This window comes from Diabrotica virgifera, chromosome 8 (genome assembly GCF_917563875.1).
Source record: "Diabrotica virgifera virgifera chromosome 8, PGI_DIABVI_V3a".
Classification (NCBI taxonomy): Eukaryota; Metazoa; Arthropoda; class Insecta; order Coleoptera; family Chrysomelidae; genus Diabrotica; species Diabrotica virgifera.
Genome location: NC_065450.1, coordinates 20,275,023 through 20,295,197, shown reverse-complemented (window position 1 = coordinate 20,295,197; position 20,175 = coordinate 20,275,023). Strand labels below are relative to the sequence as shown.

General features: G+C 33.0%; 1 protein-coding gene across 1 annotated transcript in view; it reads right to left on the bottom strand.

The window, feature by feature from the left end:
* Positions 1–7,104, bottom strand: part of LOC126890103 (UDP-glycosyltransferase UGT4-like) — a 109,156-nt gene extending 102,052 nt beyond the window's left edge. The window contains exon 1 of the mRNA XM_050658951.1: positions 6,810–7,104. Within this exon, the coding sequence (XP_050514908.1) occupies positions 6,810–7,047 (238 nt within the window). The 5' untranslated portion in view covers positions 7,048–7,104. The remainder of the gene's footprint in view (positions 1–6,809) is intronic.
* Between the last annotated feature and the right edge of the window lie 13,071 nt (positions 7,105–20,175).

Genomic DNA, 20,175 nt, shown 5'->3' with positions numbered 1-20,175 from the left:
TAAAAAAAATATATTTATAACCTTTAATTAAAATATAACCATTAAACTTATAATCGATATTTTTTTGTAAATAATTAGCTTGTACTTTAAACTCTCTTCTACGCTTTGAAAGAATTAAAAAAATTATAAACACCTTAGTAATCGTATGTTTATTTTGCTGTTTCAGAACATTTTTGCAAATGGTTGCAAAAAAATTTTAAAGCATTTATTTCAAGATATTTGAAATGCGCATTTTAGCTATTTTTTAAAATTATAATATAATAAAAACTTTCTGAGAAACGTTAATTTGTTTATAACTATTTTTTTTTAAAACATTTAAAGATTATGCAAAAAAAAATTATATTTTGTCGACAAAATGTTAAATAGTCATCTCATATTTATAAGATTTCAAAGTTTAATCAGTGTATTATAATTATTTTGGTTATTATTGCGACCATAAATTATTAATTAGCAATTGAATTGTGGCTAAAATATTCGTTTAATTTTCACCAGCTTCTGGAACTATAATCTAAACCAAGGAGGCTTTCAAGTCACCAAATTATTTAATTATTGGTAGATAATTAATTATCTAAAACTTTATTTGAAAATTAAAGATTTCGTTGGAAAAACCCGCATTTTCCGAGGAAAATTTTTGTCGGAGCAGATCGTGAAAAACACGTCTCTATGCAGAATTTAATCACGGTGAATTTTTATGTGGTTTTTGTGGTAAAGTTAAAATCTTCGGAGTTATAGAGCAATAATTGTAAAAAACACGATTTTCGTGAGCCATTTTGTTTATAAAAAAAGTAGCATACTATCTGAGGACTTTGCATACATATATTATTAATATATAGGATCTTATAATTTAATTCCAGCAATAAAATTGCTGGTAAATAACTTTTCCCAAAAATGGCCTATTCTCCGATAATCAGCCCAGACTATAATATGTTTATTTTACATAAAACAGCATTGTTATTTTAAGTTATTTATAGTTTTAGGTGGCATGATTGTTTAATAATTGTAGTTGGGTTGACATTTGTAAATTATTTGATAGTTGTCAAAAATAATAGCGTAAGAAAGAGCATTGTTCTTGATTATCTTTTTAGGTTTATTTTTGTTAAGTTATTTTAATTAAATTACTCTTTTTAATCTACAGGGTAGCGAGAAAGTATGGAAACACGGTAATTTCTCGGAAACTGCTAAAACGATTTTTATAGATTTTGGTGGGTCTTTTAATGCGGCCGATATTATAGTGGTAATTACATTGTTGTCAAATCTTCCGTTTTTCTGAAAATCGAATGAACTTTCTTATTTTAAATGGAACACCCTATATATTTTTTACGTTTGGAAGTCCTTAAGAAATACTGACTATTTTTAATGTTACGTTCCCTATACCTAAATGCCGTAATTTCGGAGTTATTGATACATTTATTAAAAAAAAAGTTTTAAACAAATTATAACAATTAATTTTTTCGGCCCGGGTAGACATTATTTTAGATTATTTGGATCGTTGTGAACAAAAAAGCTTTTTTGTAATTTTCTTCTAAAGTTAGTTGTTTCCGAGTTAATAAACAATTTAAAACTGAAGAAAATCGAAAAATGACGATTTTCAAGGTTCAAAAACACAAGAAAAAAATAATTTTTAAAATGACGAAGTACCTAAATTCAATTTTAATCTTTCTTCTATTAGCTCTGTATAAGAATTTTTGGCACGTTTTATTCTAAAATATTGTTTTTTTAATTGCTAATGAAGCGCATATGAGAGGACGGGTGATCGGACTGCATTAACAACTAAAAAACAATGTTTTAACCTTCCGATGACCAACCTTTTTTTTGTTACACGGATGACCAAGGGGGGGGGGGGGGGAAATGACCCCAGGTCAAAAATGACAATTAACAAAAAAAGAAAGTTTTTTTTTAATCTTTGATTTTTTTTGGTATGGGCTTTATGTCATTCAGCCAGTCACAACATGAGTATTAGTGTCATGTGTAGTGTGTATGTTGAGTAAGTGTCTTGTTACTTTGCAAATTCGACGTCATTAGCGTAAAACTACTTGTAATTACACATAATAGACGCTATTTTACTAAACATCAACTTCAGAATATATTTTTTATTCGTAAAATATAGGGAATTTTTTTTATTTCAAAATATGAGGATATCTAGAACTATATTAAAGTCAAACAAAAAAATAATGAGTTAAAAGTTAAAAATACTTTTGAATTTATTAAAGAAAAACATACGCTGGGGTCACAATTTCCCCCGCTTGGTCATCCGAAGGTCAAAATAAAATAAGACCAAATCACTTATCGGTATCTGATACAATAAGGTTTGTACTTGAATTTAGGCACTTCGTAGTTTCAAAAATAATATTTTTTGGTTGTGTTTTTAAACCTAGAAAATCGTCATTTTTCGTTTTTTTTTTCAGTTTTAAATTGTTTATAACTCGGAAACGATTAACTTTACAAAAAAATTACAAAATACCTTTTTTGTTCCCAATGATCCAAAAATGTCTACTATTAATTTTTATAATTTGTTTAAAATTGCTTTTTTTTTAATAAATGTAGGAATAACTCCGAAACTACGGCATTTAGGTATAGGGAATATAACATAAAAAATAATCAGTATTTCTTAAGGGCTTCAAAACGTAAAAAATATACAGGGTGTTCTATTTAAAATAAGAAAGTTTATTAGATTTCCAGAAAAACGGAAGATTTGACAATATAATTACCACTATAATATCGGCTGCATTTAAAGACCGTTACCCACCAAAATCCATAAAAATCTTTCTAACTGTTTCCGAGAAATTACCGTGTTTCCATAATTTCTCGCTACCCTGTATATTGTACAATATAGTGTAGGAAACAGAGGTTGAACCTCGCAAAATGGACACCAGTCCGGTTTTATTTTTTTCTGGTATATCAAGGGGAGCGTATTATGCGAATAACATTTTCTAAAAAAATTTCGCCCCGGAACTCCTCTTTTCATCCCTTTAAAGGGGGTAATTTGTGGTTTTTGCGAAACGTAGCCCTTCCTGTACGTTTTACAAAAAATTTTCTTAATAGTAAAATGAAGAGGACTATATTTCCTACTATTTATTTCCCGACAGCATATGTCTATCTCACACTGTTTAGCAGGGGTGGCGCCCCAAAATTGACAAATTTTTAAAAAAGATGTTTTTAAAAAAATATATTTTTCTTTAACTGTAATGAAAATTAAGAAGAGACCCTGCGGCAATTAATCACAAATAAGTGGTTGATTTTTTGGTATAGGTTTCATTTAAGGGCCATTGCAAATTTTTTAATTACACGGTGATACATTTCAAAAAACCCCTTTCTATACCACCTGAACCGCCTGTGCTAGAGTAAAAAATTTCAGCTATTATCCACGTATTGGTGTTATTTACAAATTTCTATAATTCACCGCCATTTTTTTCCGAAACCACCCCAAAAAAGGAGAATTAATAAAGAAAGTGATTTTCTTGGAATCCTTCACACACCAAGCCCTTTATTAAAATGCTTCATATATTATTTTGTGCAAGATCTTATTACCCATGCATGGACACTAAAATCGATTTTTTGATGCAACCCCTATAGCAAAAAAAAAAATAAATAAAGGGAGGGTTAAAAAAATATTTTTTTTTGCTTTTTGCAGAAACTACCCCTATCGCTTATAGAGGATGTTTTTACAATTTTCTCATTACCTATGCATTTTTTTAAAACAAAACTTATTAGTATAGTATAGTTGATCCAAAAGATGGCATAACCCAGACATCCAAAGTGAAAGTTATCCTTCAACACCAAATTGTTCTATATGGTCCACGCAATGTCCAGAAAAAAGTCACACCATTTTGAGCGTCGGGTTTGGGGGGGAGAGGGGGGAGAAATCGGTAAATTCGTAGTTTTTTAAGTTTTTCGCCAATATTTCTAAAACTATGCGGTTTAGCATGAACAACCTTCTATAGAAAATTGTTCTACATTAAATTTGAAATAAAAAAGGCCCTATGTATAATCTTTCTAAAATGAATGGTTCCAAAGTTACGGAGGTAGTATAGTATAACTGGTCCAAAAAAAGGCCTAACCCAAACATACAAAGTAAAAGTTTTCCTCCAACACCAAAATGTTCTATATGGTCCACATATTGTTCAGTAAAAAGTTGCACTATTTTGAGCGTCCGGTTTGAGAGGGAGATGGGAGAGAAACCGGTAAATTAGTAGTTTTTTTAAGATTTTCGTCAATATTTCTAAAACTATGCTTTAGCGTAAAGAGTGTTATATACAAAAATATTCTACATGAAATTTAAAACAAAAAATGTTTATACATAATGGTTATAAAATCAACGGTTCCAGAGTTACGGAGGGTGAAAAGTCGAGGTTTTCGATACTTTTTATATTTTTTGGGCAATATTTATGATGTAACTATACTAAAAACCCAGACATCCAAAGTGAAAGTTATCCTCCAACACCAAATTGTTCTATATGGTCCACATAATGTTCAGAAAAAAGTCACAGCATTTTGAGCGTCAGGTTTGGGGGGGGGGGAGAGGGGGGAGAAATCGGTGAATATAAAAAGTATCGAAAATCTCCACTTTTCACCCTCCGTAACTCTGGAACCGTTGATTTTATAACAATTATGTATAAACCTTTTTTGTTTTAAATTTTATGTAGAACAATTTTCTATAGAACATTCCTTACACTAAAGCATAGTTTTAGAAATATTGACGAAAAACTTAAAAAAACTACTAATTTACCGACTTCTCCCCCATCTCCCCCCCAAACCGGACGCTCAAAATGGCGTAACTTTTTACGGAACAATATGTGGACCATATAGAACAATTTGGTGTTGAAGGAAAACTTTTATTTTGGATGTCTGGGTTAGGCCTTTTTTTGGACCAATTATATTATACTACCTCCGTAACTTTAAAACCGTTCATTTTAGAAGGGTTATCCATAGGGCCTTCTTTATTTCAAATTTAATGTAGAACAATTTTGTGTAGAAGGTTGTTCATTCTAAACCGCTTAGTTTTAGAAATATTGACAAAAACGTAAAAAACTACGAATTTGCAGATTTCTCCCCCCTCTCCCCCCAAACCTGACGCTCAAAATGGTGTGACTTTTTTCTGAACATTATGTGGACCATATAGAACAATTTGGTGTTGGACGATAACTTTCACTTTGGATGTCTGGGTTTGGGTCTAACTATACCATACTATATGCAGAATTAAAGACCACTATTTTCTCTACAAATAAGGTCCTATTAATTTTTTTCGTATAAGCAAATGTTACGGCTCAGTGGCGCCGTAAACCTTAGATATGCTTTGGCGGGCTCCAGTTTCTGTTTTTTTTTCGTCACCTATTCATTTTATTGATAACATACTAATGGAAAATAAAAAAACACACTATGTATGCTATACATTATGACCTACGCATATTTTCTTTTCTTTGCACCCTAAAGCCACAGTGGTGGCCCAAAATCAATTTTTGATTATTTTCTTTATTAATTCTCCTTTTTTGGGGTGGTTCCGGGGAAAATCGGGGGGGTGTATTATACAAATTTTGTAAATATCACCAGCACGTGGATAATCTCTAAAAGTTTTTTTACTCTGGCATAGGCGGTTCAGATGGTATAAAAAGGGGTATTTTTAAAATGTATCACCCTGTAATTAAAAAATTTGCAATTACCCTTAAATGAAACCTATACCAAAAAATCAGCCACTTATTTGCGATTAATTGCCGCAGGGTTCCTTCTTAATTTTCATTAGAGTTAGGGAAAAATATATTTTTTTAAAAACATCTTTTTTAAGCGTCACCCCCTAAAAGGTGGGTGATAGGCATTATGCTGTCAGGAAATAAATAGTAGGAAATATAGTCCTCTTCATTTTACTATTAAATACATTTTTTGTAAAACGTACAGGAAGGGCTACGTTTCGCAAAAACCACAAATTACCCCCTTTAAAGGGACGAAAAGGGGGGTTCCGGGGCGAATTTTTTTAAGAAAATGTTAGTCTTATAATAAGCACCCCTTGATATACCAGAAAAAAAAAATAATAAAACCGGACTTGTGTCCATTTTGCGAGATTCAACCTATGTTTCCTACATTAATATTTATCCTGAATAATAAACTCTTCTTAGATGAATTCATACTGCTATTTCTTCGCAAGAATAAGAGTATGAAACTACTCTTATAAATCAAGAACTTAAGCTGATCAAGTGAAAATAGTGATAAAGATAGGTTTTTAAGCCGTTATTTGGAGGTATTAAAGATGAATATTACGTGTCAATGAGAATTTGCATTGCTCTCTAGAATCTAGAAGTTATCAGTAATGATACTATGAAGAATGTATATAAAAAGTGGCTGCAGCCAACAGGTTCCCGTTTTTATTATGAAATGCCTGCTGAAAAGAAACTTCAATATGATCATTCTGAATTATTCTGTCTGAAAAAAGTAAACAATATTTTAGCATCTATAAAATCAAGAGGATGCTTTAGAATATGTACCATTGCATTAAATGGTAATTTGAAAATGATTATTTTGATTCAGATGGTGATGTGGTTTATCAAAATGAGTACCAGAAACTTACTGAAACAAGTATATCTAAAACTGAAAAGAAAAACTATCAAAAAAATAATGATTTTGTACTTCGAAATTTTGATGCGAAAAATGTTCCAATAAAGTCATGGCTCAATAACTTCGAATCAAAATGTTCGCGATGTAAGGTAGATGGTGATAAAGATAAGATTTTAATTCAGATATTTGTAAGAGGGCCATTGGATAGCGACAAACCACCAAAGAAGAAGTAACCATAACAGAAAAGCATAAATAATTTTGTTTACCTAGTTGTTCATTTACTCCATCCAAAAACACTTCCGTATACTCTTTCACTTTATCCGTATCCTTAAATGTACTAACTAGAGTAACATCATGTCCAGCTTTCGCAAGACCTTTCGCAAGCGATCTTCCTGAAAAATAATGGCTTTTTCCAAAAAAGGTAAACATCAGGAGAATTTTGGAGGAATCAACCAATAGTATTCCATTTAAGATTACCAAATACAAACACGTTAACACTTTCATTTTGTTAAAACACGTTAAGACTTTTATTTTGTTAAAAAAACTAAATTCACTGGTGTACCTTATAAGGCGACTGTGTTAAATAGCCTTTATAAAGGAAAACGTTTTGTTTATATCGAAAATGGTGATAAACTACATCGCTTGTAAATAAATGTGTTTAAAAACTTAAAAACACGAAGTAATTAAGCATAAGTGGTAATCACTTGCATAGTTTTACGTGAATTTTGGTGAAAGCGATTAAAAGTACATTAACATGCTTAATAATTAATAAATTTCCCAATATTAATCTCATTTTTGTCTCATTCATTATTCTTCTTAATATGGAAATATTCAAGAAATTGTTTTACCTATACCCATTCTTCACTGCCGATCACTGGGCTTTAGTGCTATCATAATTGAAATTATGTATGAATGAGTTAAAAATAGTTACGAGCATTAACATTTTTATTTGCGTCTGATAATAGTATATTATTTAACGAGCATGTAATGATGGCCCCAGGTCGACTCAGCCTGAATAAAATGAGTACCTTGGGTAAAACCAGGGGTAATAATAGGCGGTTGAAGCGTAGCACTTGCCTTGTTATCTTCCTTGTATACCGTAGGCCCTAGATATATGTAGCAGACTATTCTGCTATTAGCCGCATTAGCGGTATAAAACCGGAGACTATTATTATAGTCTGGGCAGATTATCGGAGAATAGGCCATTTTTGTTAAAAGTTATTTACCAGCAATTTTATTGCTGGAATCTATAGGTATATCTATAGGTAAAGCTATTGGTATGCAAAGTCCACAGATAGTGTGCTACTTTTTTTATAAACAAGATGGCGCCCGAAAATCGTGTCCTTTTTTTCAATTTTGCTCTATAACTCCAAAGATTTTAACTTTACATTAAAAACACCCAAATAAATATTCACCATAATTAAATTCTGCATTAAGGCATGTTTTTCCCGATTTACTTCGACGAAAATTTTCCTTAGAAAAAGGAGGGTTTTCCAACAAAATCTTTTATTTTCAACTACAATTTTAGGTAAGGAATTATCTATAAATAATTAAGTAACCTGGTTATATAAAAGCTCTTTTGGTATATATTATATTTCCGAAAGTCGATGGAAATTGAATGAACAGTTTAGCAACAATTAAATTGGAAATAAAAAATTTACGGACGCTATAATAACCACACACACCAGGGCGCATCTGTAAAAATATTAGTACATTTGGACGTTGAGAGGTGACTCAAATTTTCTTGCAGAAATTGCTTGAAAATAACTCAAATAATAATATTTGAGTTATCCTCCCTCTCAAAAAGGTCCGGAACATTGTTTAAATAATCAAAATGTCAAAAAATTAACGAAAAATTCGATTTCTTTCTTGTTTTTTTGATTATAACTTTAAAAGTATTCATTTTCGAGAAAAGTTGTACTAACATAAAAGTTGCGTAATTAAATTTCATACAATATAGAATTGGTTAAAAATTTAAAAAATAGTCATCCTTGTTGAAAAATAGCAAAAAGTTTTTTTTTGGTTTCAGATACATGTATCTGAATTGCCGATATAAATGAGTCAAATTAAATAAATTATTAGAAGAATTTTTTTACTAAGCAACAACATTTTTGTTTATGTTAATAGTATTTTGTATTTTGACAACGGCACCCGATTTGGGCGTCGAAACGTTAATAAAAATCATTTTTTAATAATACTGTGGCTTATTTCCCATTATAAATAGTTAAAATTATAAAATTTTAGACTCATTGTTGTCCCAATGCCGTAGAAATATGTCCGAAAATGTTAGAATATTGTTCCCAAAGCCTTAAAATGTTGGCACCTAATTTGTTCACATATTTTAGATATATGCTATATTGTAGCACTGGTGGCAACGCTTATAGGTAGCTGCTAGACGGTATCTAAAGCGTTTGTAGCCACAGAAAAGACCAGAAAAAAAGAAGCGAATCGAGATACATGTGCGCAAGATGCGGAGTCGGCCTTTGCGTAGTGTCATGTTTTGAGGAGTACCACACAAAAGAAAACTTTTAATGTTAATTTACATGACATTATTTTTTTAAGTTAGTTGCAATTTTTCAAGTTGGTTTTGCTCTCTGATGAGTACTTTTGAAAAGAAAACGTTTAAGTTGGTTAAAAAAAACTCATTAAAAACATGCTTTTGTCATTTATTTGTTTATTTATATGCGACGTATATATAAGGCAATGGGACTCTAAGCATGAAAAAACTTTTGGGATTGAGGGACCAACATGCAAATTAAGGCCTGGCACAGAAAGAGTTAAAATCAGCGTTTTCGTACACCTGTTGTGTAAAGCACGGCTGGTCAATTTTTTGCAGATCGCCTGCGATTGCTGACACTTCCAGAAAAGCAACGCGCTTACTCAAAGTCTTGTAGCGGCAGTAAGGCCCAGATAGTTGGTCTCACCATTCCTTACAGGGTTGGCCGTTTTCTCTACAAAAAGTAAGGCTCAAGAAAATCGGTTGATGTAGTTTCCTCTTTGGGGTTTTGTTCATCCTATAGAGAAGCTGTTCGCCTGGAAGTGTCAGCATTCGCAGGCGATCTGCAGAAAATTGACCTGCCGTGATCTACACAGCAGGTGTACGATAACGCTGATTTTAACGTACATACAATCGACGAATACCACACTTTTCACGTCATATGTGGCATTTCTTGTATTGCACCAAAACATGCAGTAGCTCCTAAGAAATCCATTCCTCGGATAAAAAAGAAACCCGCGCCTGATGTTTAAGGAAGTCAGGGAGCTGTTCAACTAATTCATTTTAAAAGGGCTAAACCTCAAGGTTTATCAGAAATCAAGATAACAGATCCGAAGGAAATGTTCACACCAACTGAAACTGTGACTCTATCTGTGCCTGATCTTCTGTGGCTCTAAGGGAAAAGCAGAGACATTCCCGGCCTCTTAGGACGGAATGGACTCATGGAAGCTGTCACAAGAGACATACCATACCTATGAACTAACATTTATTATTTGTACAGAAAACTAGGAGAAATTTATCAAATGACAGCATTCTAACCAAAAATAAAGTTTTGGAATGTAAAAAGTGGTTTTTGCCGAAACCGATATAAATTGGCAATTTTCAACTTGCACTTTAGACCGAACGGTTCGTCTGAAAAAAATAAATAGTGGTATTTGTAGATAATTTTAAGTACTTTAATTTCTGTTGACAGACCATTTACTGAAAGTTAATAGTTTTCGAGGTTTGAGCAAAAAAGCGGAAAAAAGGTAAAATTTTTCGTTTTTTCGCGATTTTTTCAATGTTCCGGCAAGAAATTTTGTCCGCAAACCTTATATTCGGATTCAGCAGCCCAAAATCCATATATAATGAAAGAAATCAGAGCTACCCCAAAACTTTTCTAGCCAAAACACAATTTTATTTAATCAGTATACCGATTTTGAACTTTGAGATTCTATTTTCTCCAACCTGATTTTTGATTAAAATTTTGGTATTTTTGGTATTTTTCACTCGTAATACCGATAGTTTTTATTATTATAATATGTTATCAGTCAACAAGACTGTCAGTCAACAAGACGACCACCCAGGCACCGAACTAAGGACAATGATTTAAAAATCAGTACTTGGAATATAAGAACGCTGTATAGGACAGCGGGACTAAAGCTGCTCCAAGATCAACTTCTAAAGTATAGAATAGACATTGTAGCCATTCAAGAGATGAGATGGACAGGAACCGGCATTATGCAGAAAAAGAACATGATATCTATTACAGCTGCAACCCGAACCGACACAAGTTCGGAACCGCGTTCCTAGTAACAAAAAAAAAAAAATAAAAAATGTAATTATTGGTTTTAAAGCCATAAATGATCGGTTATGTATCCTTCGGATAAAAGGAAAATTTTTCAACATATGCCTGATCAACGTGCACGCGCCAACCGAGGAAAAAGACGAAGATATTAAAGATCAATTCTACGAAGACCTTGAAAGGGCATATGATAACTGTGCCAAAAACGATATTAAAATAATCATTGGAGACATGAACGCCCAGATAGGAAAAGATATTTGCTACCAAGATTATATTGGTAAACACAGCCTTCATGACGTTACTAATGACAATGGTTTAAGTCTTATTAGTATGGCAGCTTCCAAAGATTTAATTGTGGGAAGTACATGTTTTAATCATAAAAATATCCATAAAGCAACTTGGATATCATCAAATGGAAATACCACAAATCAAATTGACCATGTTATAATTGACAGAAGGCACTTTACAAACCTAATGGACGTGAGAAGTTACAGAGGCGCAAATATTGACTCAGACCATTTCATGGTAGAAGCCAAGTTACGACAAAGAATTTCCAATGCCAAGAAAGAAAGGGGCACTAGACAAGTGAAATATAATTTACATATGCTAAAAAATGAAAACATAGAGGAAAAGTTCCAGTCAAATATAAAAAAATCCTAGAACACACCTGGGCAGTCGACCAGTCAAGCACGGAAATGTGGAACAACTGCAAGGAGGCTCTGAAGTTAGCAGCCGAAAGCACCTTGGGAATATCCCGAACCCAAGAAAGGAACGACTGGTTCGACCAAGACTGCAAAAAAATAAAAGATGAGAAGAACGAGGCATTTAAGACCATGCAACAACGGAAAACTAGGCCAACAATAGATAGATACAAAAACTTAAGAAGAGAGGAAAAACGCATACACCGAAAAAAGAAACGAGACTCAGAAAGTGACATATTAGAATGGCTTGAAAGCCATATGAGTCACGGAGAAAGAAGAAAGTTCTACCATCAAATAAATACTATTAGAAAAGGATTCAAACCGAGAATCAATTATTGCAATGATAAGGAACATAACTTACTTACCAACAAAGATGATATCCTGTTACGATGGGTAGGGCATTTTCAAGAGTTGCTGGAAGGGGAACCTACTAACAACATAGAGCTGGAATACCGAAATGAGGAGCTCGTGGAGCCCCCCTCGGTAGAGGAAGTGAAAATATCTATTGAAAAACTAAGGAACCACAAATCTCCAGGCAGCTATGGCATTCCAGCAGAGTTATTTAAGCACGGTGGAGTGCAGATCACCAAGGTGATGCGAGAAATTGTTTGTAAAATTTGGCCTGAGAAGCAAATACCTGAAGAATGGAGTTTAGGCTTAATATGCCCGTTACACAAAAAGGGAAACCAACTGGAATGCAATAGTTACCGCGGAATAACTCTCCCAAATACATCATACAAGATATTGTCAAATATTTTACACGAGAGATTGAAGCCCTATACCGAAAGGTTTCTAGGAGAATATCAGGCAGGATTTAGGCGCGGACGTTCAACCATTAACCAGATCTTTACACTACGACAGATCCTCGAAAAAGCGCAAGAGTTTAACATAGATATGTACCATATTTTTGTCGATTTTAAAGCGGCTTATGACAGTGTCTTAAGACCAAGTCTTTACAATGCTATGAATGAGTTGGGAATTCCAAAAAAACTCATATCTATGATAAAAGTGACAATGGCGAAGATGCTATCAGCAGTAAAAATTCAGAACGACTCGTCAACCCCATTCGAAATACATAAGGGGTTAAGGCAGGGAGATGCGCTGGCATGTCAGCTTTTTAATGTAGCCTTAGAAAAAGTTGTACGAGACCCTAATTTAGATAGCAGAGGAACAATATTTAAGAGATCAGTCCAAATTATTGCATATGCAGATGACGTGGACATTATAACAAGTACCAGGGCGAGAACTGCGGAAATCCTAACCGATCTAGTAGCAGCAGCAGAACTAATGGGGTTACATATAAATCAAAATAAAACAAAATTCATGGCGACCAACACAAACACAAAAGCTGGAAATGTTGATGCAGATCTAATCATCAATGACCAAAACTTCGAAGCGGTCAAAGAGTTCATATATTTAGGGACATCGATTAACCCCAATAATGACACATCTGGGGAAATAAAAAGGCGAATAGTAATTGCAAACAGGTGTTATCATGGTCTATCAAAGTACTTATCTAATAAACGTCTGTCTCAAAAAACTCGTATAAGGCTGTACAGAACATTTATAGTCCCCGTTCTCACATACGGTTCAGAGGCATGGACGCTAACTAAAACAGATGAATCCGCTCTATCAATTTTTGAAAGGAAGGTACTACGCAAGATATTTGGAGCGGTTTGTGAGAACGGAATATGGAGGCGTAGGTATAACTTTGAACTGCAGAATATCTACAAGCAAACGTTTCGTGGAAAAGATATTATCACTATAATTAAGCGAAATCGCCTGCAGTGGGCAGGACATGTAGCCCGAGCCCCTGAATCGAACATGATAAAAAGGATTCTAACAGCTCAACCCGTGGGAATGAGAAGACGGGGTAGACCAAAGTTGAGGTGGGTGGACGGGGTAACACAAGATGCCGAGAAGATCGGAGTCGGCAACTGGAAAGTGCAGGCAAGGGACAGAACAGAATGGCGTAGAAAGCTTGAGAAGGTCGAGGCCCTCTAAGGGCTGTAGCACCATGATGATGATGATGAATATGTTATCAGTATTTGCGCCGAGAAAGAGGACCGAAATAAAGGTGATGGTTTGAAAATTACTAGCCTATTGTTTATATCTTCGCCGTAGATGCCGGTCAACTTTGACCAATTGTATCTCAGGAACTACTCATCGCAATTAAAAGTTTTTTTACTTTTTAAGAGAACCAGAGAAGGTTCCCATTGTTTTCAATCTGGTGGGATGTAGGATAATATTTTTAATAATATTTTATATGCTATTAGATTGAAAACTTAGTCTTTTGCTAGCAGTTGCCGCTTGGGCATCCCAGACATTTCGTTCGTTGCAATGCATAACTGCACGCCGGGGTTTGTCCTCGTTGGGTCAGAGAGAGCAGCATATGTGCCTTCTGATGAGAGACTAATAAGTTTCGAAACCGGTAGGGGTGCTTGCTGCACTCTCTGATTGAACTAGAATATAATGCGGCTGTAGTTTCGTGTTGCAAATAAATTGAAAATGATTATCAAATTATCTCTGGAAGATAAATATGTGTACCAATTTTCGTTCTTCTAACTAGAATAGTTCTGGCGGTATTTAAGAAGAACTAAGTACAAGACGCCATTTTCAAAGAGCCCTAGCTCACTTAGGAAGCATCTTCGGACTAGGTGAATTTGGTTAAATTGTCGTAAAATTATATGAGGAATCTCCTGTCTTCGTTTGTCGGTAGAGTTTCTGGACAACCGTACAAGAATAAAAAACCGCTAAACGCCGTAAAAATGAGTGGCGCATACAATATTCCAGCTACAAAAGATCTGATATGAAAATTACCTGGCGCGAAAATTTATTTTCATTTTGATGCAAAACAAAACTCTTAGGTCTGGATTCCGCGTATGAAAAAAAAGTTGATTAATAGCAAGCTGAAAATTTGTTAATAGCTTAAGGGTGTCTAGTCGGATAAACTTTGATATATGGGAACACTGGAACAGGGGAAGTTTTAATTGTGGAACAGGTTAAAAATTTGGAATGGTCAGACCACGAAAACGGCACATTTATTTTGTCCGACAGAACAGACTTAAATTCTCCGAATAGAGATTAAACGCTCATGCAAAAATCAGACTGCTATTTATCACCTGTCATAATTTCTGTCATTTGACATATTCTACATGTTCCACTCATTAAAACTCCCATTTGGTGATAAATAGCAGTCTGATTTTTGCGTGAGATTTTAATCTCTGATCGGAGAGTTTAAGTCTGTTCTGTCGGACAAAATACATGTGCCGTTTTCGTGGTCTGACCGTTCCAAATTTTTAACCTGCTCCACAATTAAAACTTCCCCTGTTCCAGTGTTCCCATATATCAAAGTTTGTCTGACTAGACACCGTTAAGCTATTAACAAATTTTCAGCTTGCTATTAATCAACTTTTTTTTCATACACGGGATCCAGACCTATCTAGTTTATTTTAAAAGATTTTTCCATAATCTTTGCTAAATTTGAAATAAACGCGTCACAAAAGGGTAAATTTGATACAGTTTGAATTTTGAAACGCTTTTGTGGCGCGTTTAGTTCAAATTTAGCAAATATTACGGAAAAATATTTTAAAATAAAACTAGAATTTTGTTTTGCATCAAAATGAAAATACATTTTCGCGCCACGTACTTTTCATATCAGACCTTTTGTAGTTGGAATATTGTATGCGCCACTCATTTTTACGGCGTTTAGCGGTTTTTATTCTTGTATCAGGAGTTTTTCAAGCTATATACAAATTAAATGTATGAAGTTGAATCCAATTTTTCTCGATTACACGTTAAGCTTTATAAATGGTCACCTTTGTCGCATTATCTCCCAAACGATCTAGTGTCCATCGAATTTTTTATAGTCGAAATAGATTGAATAAAAATATTGGGATGGCCGATAAATGAACTCGGATTGTCGGTTGCAGATCAAATTTAGCGTCGTAACCACAACAACTACATAAACCATTTCGGGAATAATCGTTAATTGGATTATACTTTTGTAGCTTAATAACTTCTAAACGGCTTAACCGATTGTGAACACTAAACATGAGTTTGAAACCTATTGACAAGTAGTATCTGATACATCCAAGATCAAGTATGATAACTGAACGTATTAAAGGAATTATTGAGCTTGACAAACGGTTTTTCCCATAAGAAATAAATTTGATCATATTTATGAAGCCTATAACTAAAAAAGTCGAATTTTCCCAGATATGAGATACACACCGTTAGACGCGTCCTGACTGCTCCTATAAACGCTCAGTTATTGGCGCAATTCGTAGGTTGATGGCTTAAGCACCATTTGAAAGCTTAACTCAACCCTATTGATTTGGTGTATCTGCGGTTTTCCTGTCTCTCCTTCAACCTAAGATATATACGCCCAAAAATATGCTATTTTGTATCTACCTAGTCCTCTAGCTGGCTTACGGGTAGTCAGAAGTCAAAAATGAGACCAGTTCTGAATCGGCCCTCACACCCTCTTGAAACACAGAAACAAAAATTCAGATCGGTGTAACTTTTCCACACAACTACATACATACATACATACATACATACAAACATTTTCCCTTTTTTAAACAAAAATTGAGTCATAATTCTGAGCTCGATAACTTTTCGGTATAACCGATTTTCAAAATTAAACATGCGTTGGAAAGGTAATGACCTGTGATATCAGAAGCCGGAAAGGTCGGGCTTTTTTTTGGGGAAAGTTTTTGAAATTTTTGGGAGTTTTGGGGACGAGAACGAAAAATAGTCTCTAAATAGGAAGGGCCGTAAAATCCACACCCTTGGACCAAAATGGAGATATAACATATGGATGGACGAGTCTTTTCCTATTCTTTAAGATGGGAGTTGGCCCAATTTTCAATTCAGTTGGGTTTAGAAAATCGAAAAGGCTATAACGGGATAAGATGGTCAAAATTGCACCAGGCTCGATTCAGTTTTGGGTTTAGCCATTCGGAAATATATAATTGAAAACTCACTAAGCCAAATTTTCAAGTCCCTAAGTGCTCCGGGGGGTTCGCTATGGAAAAAAACGTGTTTTTTAGAAAAAAAATTTTTCCAGACGCTGCATTGCTGCAAAAAATCTGAAAAAATTAATGAATGCGTATTTTAACAACACAAAGCTGCCTGATTTTTTTCAGATTTTTAGCTTTAAAATTGAGCGCAGGAAAATTTTTTGAAATTTTCAAAAAATTTTTAGGTTATGTTATAAATTTTTCGCCAACTTTAAAATACTGTTGTTTGGTGTATTTTTTCCATTCTTTCGAATGGCATAGGCCATATTATCATTTTCGACGTGGAAAATACCTAAAAATCGAAAAAACTGTTTTTTTTGGTATTTTCTGAAGTTTTTGACTCATAAACTCAACAACATACAGCTAAATTATCATCATTTACATTTTTATATGTATTGTTACATTTACAATCAAAATCAGCTATTAGAACTTATTTTTTTCCTACAGCATGCTCAAAAACCCCGTTTTTCGGCGTTTTTACTAAATAACCTCAGAAATCAGTAAAAAAAATAATTGTTTTAACGTTTAAAAAATTAAAATTTTGTTGTTCTCGATAGAATGTAATAGAATTAATACTTAAATAAATTATTTTTTTGTTTTGCACGATTGTTTGAATTTCATATTATAATAATATCGTCCGATTAAGTGTACCCTGCCATAGGCTTATAAAAAAAAATCAATAAATTAATTTTTTTAACGTTTTAACGTTTAAAAAATAAAATTTTTGTAGTATTCGATAGAAAATGTTGCCCCTTTATAAAAATGCTTGTTGCGGTTGTGATTTTCAAAGCGCGCTAAGGTTAAAAAAAGCTCGGCACTTTGGTGACGTACGCAAGGAAGCGCTTCTAGCCACGTTTTTGGAAAAAACTCAGGATAAACCAGTCCTCAAGTACCCGCCGTCGAAGCCACTAACTACTTACGTAATAAAAATATTTTTAAAATAATAAAATAAGAGAATCTACGGTTTCGTTTTGATTAAAAAATAACAGGATCCCCAGGAGCTAGGTGCTTTGGAAAAAAACGTGTTTTTTGAAAAAATTATTTTTGATGCTGTATTGCTGCAAAAATCTGAAAAAATTAATGAAGGCGTATCTTAACAATACAAAGCAGCCTGATTTTTTTCAGATTTTTAGCTTCAAAATTGAGCACAGGAAAATTTTTTTAAATTTTCAAAAAAATTTTAGGTTACGTTGGAAATTTTTCGCCCACTTTAAAATATTGTTATTTTGTGAATTTTTTCCATTCTTTCGAATGGCATAGGCATCATTATCATTTTCGACGTGGAAAGTATCTAAAAATCGAAAAAACTGTTTTTTTCTGAAGTTTTTGACTCATATCCTCAACAACATACAGCTAAATTAACGTTTCAAAAATTAAAATTTTGTTGTTATCGATAGAATGTAATACAATTAATACTTAAATAAGTGATCTATTTGCACGATTATTTGAATTTCATATATAATAATATCGTCCCATTAAGGGTATCCTGCCATAGGCTTATAAAAAAATCAATAAATTAATTTTTTTAACGTTTAAAAAATGAAATTTTTGTAGTGTTCGATACAAGAAAACCACTCCTCAAGTACTGCCGTCGAAGTCACTAACTACTTACGTAATAAAAATCGTGTTATTAAGTGTTAATGAGGAATTTTTATATAAATAAATTACTAAATTATTTGAATTATTTAATTGCTTAAATAGTGCAACCTAAAGAGTGCAGTGTTTAAAGGGATCAATAAATTAATTATTAAAAAGTTACTACGTACTCATGAAATTACAAAATTCAAATTCAAATTAATATACAGTATGATACAAAGGAAAGGAATAAATTCGTTATTTATTAAACTGTCGACTCTAAGGAAAAATCCCGAAAGAGGTCGATTTTTTAATTGTGATTTTTTGGCATATATATCATACTAGTAGTGACGTCATCCATCTGGGCGCGATGACGTAATCGATGAATTTTTTTAATGAGAATTACGGTTATTTGAAAAACCATAGTAGTAAAGATCTTTGGTTTCTATAATGGTATAAAATTTTATTAAAAAACTTTTAAAAAAGTCATCCAAGAACATCCAGAATGTTTTCGATCTAGTCAAATCATCTTCAGTGACATTCTGTGTAGTAATTGAAACTAGCCCACTAGTTGATATATATAGTCTTTAAAATTACATAATTTTATTAAAATAAAATTTTTATTAAAATTATACTTTTGGAATGACAAGTCAAGACGAGTGACACAGACCGAATTCCGTCTTGACCTCGAACTCGTTGTGACAAGTACCCCTTCAGTTTTTCGAGCAGGGAAGCCATGCTGCTTTTGAGCTTTAGTAAAATCCATTAATATCGACATTGTGCCGCATTTCAAAAGTATAATTTTAATGTTGTTCTGAAGCTATTTCTTTTGGCATTTTTATGATTAACTATTTATATGGGAAATTTTAATAAATAATTATTTAATTTTGAAGACTACATACATAATAATATATCAACTAGCGGGCTATAGTTTCAGTAACTAAACAGAATGTCACTGAAGATGATCTGACTAGATAAAAAATGTTCTGATGTTTTTCTATAATCTATTTGGATGACTTTTTTAAAAGTTTTTTAATAGAATTTTATACCATTATACAAACCGAAGTTTTTTTATTTCTGTGTAAGTTTTTTAACTATGGTACACAGCCAATCACTGGGACTTTATTATAATTTGGTTATTCGAAAGGCTATTCAATTCTCTATTCAGTAGTATAAACATTACCAATATTAGAAAGGACTAAGTTTTCAATCTAATAGCACATAAAATAACATCAAAAGTATTGCTGTACACCCCACCAGATTGAAAACAATGGAAACATTACCCTTATTATTTATGCAGAGTGATCAATTTTTTTTTAAATAAATTAATTTACAAAAAAAATAATGTATGTAATTGATTTAATTCAAAATATATTTCACTTTCAGAAAACGGAAAAAAATTTTTATTCGAAAAATAAACATTGCTTTTCGCTTAAATAAAATGTTCAAACTTCCAAGAGGCAGATGGCTAGCAGGAGCTGGCTTGAACATTGAATTTAAGTGAAAAGCAATGTTTATATCTCAAACAATGTCTTCTGTTTTCTAACAGCAGTAAAATATATTTTGAAATAAATACATTACTTAAATTCTTCTTTTTATGTCAATTAATTTAATTCAAATTTTTTTTGGTCACCCTGTATAAATAATTGTTAGTGTTTATATTAATGAATAGAGAACTGAATATCCTTTGAAATGAGTTGCCATACGACCCATATTCTCATTTAAAAAAATCATCGATTACGTCATCACGCCCAGATGGATGATGTCACTCGTATCACACTCGACCCGTTTCGGTATTTTTCCAAAAATCGCCAGTTTACGAAATAACGAATTTATTCCTTTCTTTGCACCATGCTGTATATTAACCCTTAACTTGGCGGTGTGTACTCCAGGATACGTTGTTTATTATAATTAATTTCTCTATATATACGTATAAAAGTTGCCGCGAGATTTTAAAAGTACCCTCTCCACAAAGTATTCGCCTAACCAATAAATTAATTTGAATGTCATACACAGAGATTTCCACCAATGAGAGAGCGTTTTATGTAAGCG